Source organism: Lathyrus oleraceus, chromosome 5 (genome assembly GCF_024323335.1).
Source record: "Lathyrus oleraceus cultivar Zhongwan6 chromosome 5, CAAS_Psat_ZW6_1.0, whole genome shotgun sequence".
In the NCBI taxonomy this organism is placed as follows: Eukaryota; Viridiplantae; Streptophyta; class Magnoliopsida; order Fabales; family Fabaceae; genus Lathyrus; species Lathyrus oleraceus.
This window is the reverse complement of record NC_066583.1, coordinates 13,620,688-13,627,922: the sequence shown is the minus strand read 5'-3', so window position 1 is coordinate 13,627,922 and position 7,235 is coordinate 13,620,688. Positions and strand designations below refer to the sequence as shown.

The following is a 7,235-nucleotide window of genomic DNA, read 5'->3' as shown; positions in this document are numbered from 1 at the left end:
TATGTTTATGTGCATATTTTTCTTGTATGAAATTAAAGCATTATATAAAGCCTGTTGATGTGTACATTTCTTCTCATTTCGACGTAATAAAATACATGTTATCTAAATCTATTTTACATAGTCGAATCGGAAAATGGGCTTTAGCATTGACATAGTATTCCTTGAAATATTTGCCTATAAAGGCTGTGAAAGGACAAGTGGTTGCTGATTTTATAGCTGACCACTCTATAGACGAAAATGTAGAGTATGTCGAATTAGAACCATGGAAACTGTATTTCGACGGTTCCAGTCATAAGAATGGAACTGGTGTTGGGATGTTGATTATTTCTCCTGACAGAATTCCAACAAAATTCAAGTATAAAGTTGAAAGTCTGTGTTCAAGTAATGAAGCAGAATATGAAGCTTTGATTACTGGACTTGAAATATTGTTGGAATTGGGGGCAATAAGAGTCGAAATAATGGGTGACTCTGAACTGGTGATAAAGCAGTTGACTAAAGAATATAAATGTGTGAAAGAAAATTTAATCATGTACTTTGTAATAGCTAATAGACTTCTCAAGGAATTCGACAATGTGGCCTTTAGGCACACTCCCAGGGTGGAGAATCAAGAGGCAAATGACCTTGCTCAACTTGCGTCAGGATACAAAGTGTCGAAGGAAAAGTTAGAAAAGGCTATTGAAAGTCAGAGGAAGAGTCATATCTACCAAATTGTCCCCATCAGATTTGGAGTCAATAAGATTAGGATATGGTGACGAAGAAAATTTTGAGATATTCAATATAGATGATTCAGGAATTGAAGACTGGAGAAAGCCCATCAAGGATTATCTACAAGACCCAAATCAGAAAGCCGAAAGAAAGGTAAAATATAGAGCTTTAAGTTATGTACTTTTTGGAAACAAATTGTTCAAAAAGACTGCAGAAGGAGGCTTGTTGAAATTCTTAGGTGAAGATGAAGCTTACATAGCTTTGTCGAATGTGCACAATGGAGCGTGTGGCGCACACCAAGCAGGTCATAAAATGAAATGGTTATTATTCCAACAAGGAATGTATTGGCCAACAATGCTGAAGGACTGTGTCGAATTTGCAAAAGGTTGTCAGGAATGTCAAGTACATGCAGGCATACCACATGTTCCTGCAAGTGAGTTGCATTCAATTATAAAGCCTTGGCCATTTAGAGGTTGGGCTTTAGACTTGATTGGTGAAATTCGACCAGCTTCTTCAAAAGGGCAAAAGTACATTTTGGTTGGAATAGACTATTTTACTAAGTGGATTGAAGCCATACCATTGGTAAATGTGGATCAAGAAGCAGTTATAGATTTTATCCAAAAGCACATAATTTATAGATTTGGGATACCAGAAACAATAACAACAGATCAAGGATCTGTGTTCACTGGTAAAAATATGCAGAAATTTGCACAAGAAACAAGACTTAAACTCCTTACTTCGACACCTTACTATGCTCAAGCCAATGGACAAGTTGAAGCAGCCAACAAGGTAGTGATAAATTTGATCAAAAAGCACGAGGGGAGAAAACCTAAAAACTGGCATAAAACTTTAGATCAAGTTTTGTGGGCTTGTCGAACATCTCCAAAAGAAGCAACAAATTCGACTCCATTTAAGTTGACCTATGGACATGATGCGGTTTTACCAGTCGAAATATATTTGCAATCAGTTAGAGTTCAAAGGCATTATGAAATTCCATCAGATATATATTGGAATATGATGATGGACGAATTAGTTGATTTAGACGAAGAAAGGTTGCGTGCACTAGATCTAATAAAGAGACAAAAAGAAAGAGTCAAAAAGTTTTACAATAAGAAAGTAAAATTCAAGACCTTTTTAATTGGTGATCTTGTTTGGAAAGTAATCCTTCCTATGGATCGAAAAGATAGATTAATGGGAAAATGGTCTCCTAAGTGGGAATGACCTTTCCAGATTTTGAAAAGTTTTTCAAATGGTGCGTATGAGATTGAAGAGATAGGAAAAGACGAGAGAATCTTAAAGATAAATGGCAAGTATTTGAAAAAAAATAAGCTAATATTGCAAGAAGTAAAAATAGCAGTAGAATAATTGTGATAGCTTTGCCAAACAAATTTGGCACCAAAGTTATTACAAAGAAAGCCTCAAAGGGATGAGAATTGTTAAACTAATTCGACTACAATTTGATACTAGCAAAAGCTTCCTTCAATGTGGCAAATTTCTTTTTCTGAAACTGGAGTCGATGATCACAAAGACTTCTGTGGGTAGAGAGAGTCTCAATCTCTTGACTAAGTTGCTGAGCCCTTTCTGCATGTCGAATACCCACCTTCAGTTCGTCATCAATCTCATTTTGCTTAGGTTGTTGTATGGATGCTCTGCGCTTTTTCTCTTGGGAGATTTTTTCTTGAAGAACAACTATTTGTTTCTCCCATTTCTGGATATTATCATCACAAGCAGCAACTTCTTTGATATAAGTTTCAGAAAGTTGCTGCAGCTTTGAAACTTCGTCAGTCGAAGTAGCAACAGCATCCCATTCAGCAACTTGAGTCTCAGATTTTTGTGGAGATTTGCTGGGAAATATCTCTTTGACGATGAAGGTCTGCAGTCGCCAAGTCAATGAGGGTCATCAGCTCCATCACAAAATTGCCAACCTCAGCAGAAGTTTCCAAGATGTTTATTTGTTTCAAAATCTTCTTGAGTTCAATATGAGCAGTGGCACTTTCTTCTAAAACTTTGAACAAATCAACATCAAGGATTTTCGTCTTAATCTTGGTCAAGATGTTGTCAAGAGATTGCGCTTCAGAAGTGGCCCCAGAGGTAGTCGAACTGCTTTGCGAAGAATCTTGAAAATTGTAACGAGCGCTAAGCATGGCCTTAAGATATTCTAAGGGTTTCTGCACCTTGAGACTCTCAAGCTCTTCGCGAGAGAAACCAGTCGAACCAGTTGATATGGCACTTCCTTTGGTCTGGTCAGGAGCGGGTTGAGTGCTTCGCCCTAAAGTTTTCCCAGCATCTGGTTGTTTCGACTGGTCATCCTCATCTTTAGCAGTTTCTTCTTCATGGTCATCTTCGACCCCAGTTTCCATGTTAGTGTCATCGCCCTTATTTGCAGCATTTAATCTTGGATGAGAAGAAGAATCGTCTTCAGAAGCTTCACTCATTGTAGCGTCGAATTCTGCTACAGTCTATCTGTCATGATCATTTTTGGGGATATCTTCTTCTTGGACTGTCTCTTCCAGAGTTTTCTCAGGTTCATGATTAATTTTTGTCAGCGCCATCTCCATTGTTGATCCTTTTGTCGAATCCTTCGGAGAAGTGGACGTCGAGCTGACAGTTTTGAGAACAGAACCACTATCAGGTTTTGGTTTGTTTTTATCTGTAGATTTTCCTCCGACAGTGAATTGTTTCTGAAAATAATTCTAAGTTAGAAGAAAAAAAATGCAATGAAGATGAACATAGATAGTCGAAATAAGGATTTACCTCAGGAATCTCAGTATTAAAACTAGATTTCCCACTCTCTGTATCCTTCGACTGAAGTTTGGCAGTTGGAGTACTTGAAGAATCTTTTTTAGCTGACTTAACAATGGATCTTTGGGAAGATACCCTCTTGTTTTTTGTCTTCTCCTGAGGAAGGGGGTTTGGCTCTGGAGATTCATCACCAGATTCTTCATTGGAAACTTTCTCCTCTTCTTTCTTTCTTTTTTGGACTGGTGGGGGCTTTCGACTTACCTAGTCATGCAAACCAAAGCCGGTTAATTTCTTAAAAGGAAAAAGAATAAATGAAAAGGGTGAGGTTTGTACCTTTGTCGAAGGTTTCTTAGCAACACTTGGTGACGCTTCGACAGAAGCTTTCTTGGTAGGGATCTTTACGGCTAAGGAAAGAAAGGAAAATTAGAAACAAATATAAGAAATACATGATAATATAGTTAGAACAACAAAAGAAAATTCGTGTTTTCTGTTAACACCTTCAAGAATGGGACTTTCCACGCGAACGTGTTCTATTCCAATATGAAGGTGTCATTGGTAATCGTCCAGATGATACTTAGTCGGAACCACACGCTCAGCAGGTTTTTTGTAATGTTGACGAAGAAGTTTCATATAGTCCCCACAAACGAACTAATCTGGAAATGAAGGGCTTAATGCCACGCCAAACTCAGCAGTTGGTAGAGGAGGAAATTTTGGTGGATGACAGCTGAAAGCCAGGTCATAGCGCGCTTCTGGTCGAACATGTGAAGGCAATGACAATTTTTCAAACCTCTCCGTCAATTTATGTTTTAAAATTACTGCTGCTTCGCGTATGGTTCGACTAAGATCATCAGGTCTATACACGGTTTCAAAATATTTTTGAAATTTTTGTATTTCTTTAATGTGTCTTTGAATACCTTTTTTGGTCCGATCCTGCACGAAAGCAAAAGCATTTGTTAAATGTGTGGTGAAGGCTGTTACGTCAAAAAATCTGGTAGAATAATAATCCTTCCACCATTCATCAAACTCAGGAGTACAGAGAAAATATGGTCGAAAGATCACTGGTCGAATATCAAGAGAATCATCAGTTAGCTTCTTCGACAACTCTTTGCTCTTATCTTCATTATGAAGGGAGTTGTAAAAAATGATAGATCCTTTCTTTGGGAAGATGGGTCGAGGTTTTATTTGGATCAAGCCAAACTGTCTAGCAACGAGATTGGGTTGGTAGACTATCAAAGCTATTTGGGTTTTGGTCACGTTATGATGGGAAAAAAGGAGCCCGGGGGTTAAAAATGATTCCCAAACATCCAAAAATATATTCTCATCCTTCTGCATTTCCAAAGGCAGTTGTTGGGTAAACCATTCAACTCCAATTTTTCTACTAGCAAAGGGTGCCATGGTCGAAGTAAAATGATACCTTCTGGAAAACATCATGACATAATCGTTGAAAGCTTGTCGAAGGCTAATTCCTTCATCAGTTGGCGTTAGTTGCACCAACCTAGGCCATTCGACAGTCATGTCCTTCACTTTTTCTTCGTTCACTTCGTGTTTTACAGGAAGAGAAGCTTCAAAGGTGGCATTGAGCCATAATTGTAAAAGCCAGAAAGGTCCTGACAAATTGATTTTACCTCTGTCTTTGATGGTTTTCAAAAACTTTACACTCTCACTCAAGGATTCGTAAAGATTCGCCAAAATCATTTCACTTAAGCATAGTTTGGTTCCTGCGTGAAACTGATTGGCCATAGTGATGAATCTTTTGGCAACTTGGAGGGAACGGGAGAAAAACACATATTTTGTTAGCCATAGAGTCAAAAAGGCTATATGTTCGACATCCGAGACTTCTGTGGTATCCTTGTCATGATAATGAGACATGAATAAAGAGTATGGAGCAAAGCTAGTGTCGAAAGCTATAGAATCTTCATTTAGGTTGGTGGGGTCGAAATCTATCCCATTGGGGCGAAGGCCAACGATGGCTGTTGCGTCGAAGAGAGTGGGTGTGACCATCCCACAAGGAAGGTGAAAAGTGTTATAGGTACTATCCCAAAAATAGAGGGAAGCTAAAAGCATATTGGGGAAAATGTTGGGTCCTACTCTCGACAATTGAATGAGGTCGAAAATGCCTATTTCCTTCCAGAGATCTCCTTTAATCTTTTCAACCTTATCTAGCCACGATAAATAGTCTGAAGGGTCTTTCGACCATGGACAAGTTCTAAAGATCCTAGCATAATTCAAATAAGTTAAATTCAACTCTCCATCATCAGTCGAACTTTGTGGGTCAATTTGTTCTACAGTTTTTTCTTGAGGTTGAGGTTTTACTCCAGCACCTATGGGTTTGGTATGGAAATAGGTGGGAAAAAAATTCTTTCAGACAATCTGGTTTAATATCTGGATTGGGGAATGGACCTAACATAGCGTGACAAATACCAGAAACAAGAACAAGAATTAATACCTGGGATTTGTAGATACATTCCTTCTCTCTCTCATTGGGAGGTTCAGGAACGTATTGTTGATTTCCAACAATCATTGGTCCATTCTACTCGTGCGCAGGATGAAGTGTTGAATCTTGGGTCTTCTTGGAGTGTTTGCTGCTGGAAGATTTTGGAGGAGCCATTGTTGAGAAGAACAAAGAAATTTTTTCAGGAAAGTTGAAAGTATGAAAATGGGTATGAAGAAGAAAGTTTGAAGCGTAAAAAAAAGTTTCAGAGAAAATAGGTTGTGAGTATTTATAAGGGAAGATGATAAAAACATTTGAGTTTTTGATGATAATCGTGGGACACGTGGCTGAATCACAACGGTGATGATGAAGATGTGGAAGTTGAAAAAGGCTATGATGTTAGGTTTAGGAAGTGATGGGGGTAAGGTCTAAACGTGGGCTAGACATGACGTTTTTTGAAAAAGTGTAATGATGAATCTGTTTGGGAACTTGAGATTATAAAAGCTTGGAAATAGTGGAATTAAATGACATGGCATCGAAATATTGGTTGACAACAAATGATTGTTTCTCCAGAGTAGTCGAAACATCTTTGCTGGGGGGCAATTTGTATACATGTATTTTTGACGCCATGAAATTAATAAGCAGAATAGTGTTTTCGACAAATGGAGATGCTTGCAAAAAGAATAGTGTTTTCGATAATTTAGTTGATAAGTGTTTTCGACACTTCGACAGATTGGTGGTTCGATATTTCGACAGAAGAAGATGTTTGCAGACGAAAAAGACGTCTTTGACAAGTATGGATGATGTTATGATATTTCGACAATTCGACAAGTCTGAGGAGACGCGCCATTTCGACGTAAAGCGGAAATTCAAATTCAAAAGAGTTATCACGTTTGGCAGAAGACGCGTGGAAGCACCCGGCGAAAGGAAGTCATGCAGAGAGCCAAGTGTCATAGTTTTAGGATTTATTCGTTAGTGACAATTATTTTGTTTGTATATAAATAGGATAGTTGTTATCAGAATGAGGGTGTAAAAACTTGTACAAAATTCCTGCAAAATACTCAAAGTACCCGTGTGAGAGAAAAGAGTCTTATCTGGAAAATGCACGTGTGAACAAACACCATTTCTTTAAAGTTTTATCTTATAAATTTCAAAGTTCTTTATCAATTTTCCTTTATATTTACCAGTCATTTATCCTTTGCATTTACTTGATGCAATTTATTCTTCGCCATTTATTTTTTCTCCATTTATCTTAGTCTTGTTAAGTTTACTTTTACTTAAGCACTTTTAGTCAATATCTTTCGTACATGAAAGACTTAGTAAACCAAATAAAAGATACAAAGGTTGTTCTAAAGAG

The 7,235-nt window shown here is 37.8% G+C and overlaps 1 protein-coding gene across 1 annotated transcript; it reads right to left on the bottom strand.

Moving 5' to 3' along the window:
* Positions 1-3,164: 3,164 nt before the first annotated feature.
* Positions 3,165-5,968, bottom strand: LOC127078459 (uncharacterized). Its single transcript, XM_051018914.1, has 5 exons — positions 5,869-5,968; positions 4,362-5,768; positions 3,781-3,851; positions 3,460-3,708; positions 3,165-3,386 (listed from the first exon to the last, which is right to left on the bottom strand). Exons 1-5 carry the CDS (start codon positions 5,966-5,968, stop codon positions 3,165-3,167), a joined length of 2,049 nt encoding a protein of 682 aa, XP_050874871.1.
* Positions 5,969-7,235: the final 1,267 nt, after the last annotated feature.

Coding starts and splice junctions, on each gene's coding strand:
- LOC127078459 (XM_051018914.1), bottom strand. CDS start 5,968: ATGATTGTTGGAAATCAACAATACGTTCCTGAACCTCCCAATGAGAGA. Junction 3,852..4,361: donor GCAGGATCGGACCAAAAAAG/GTATTCAAAGAC, acceptor TTCTTTCCTTAG/CCGTAAAGATCCCTACCAAG. Junction 3,709..3,780: donor CTAAGAAACCTTCGACAAAG/GTACAAACCTCA, acceptor TTGCATGACTAG/GTAAGTCGAAAGCCCCCACC.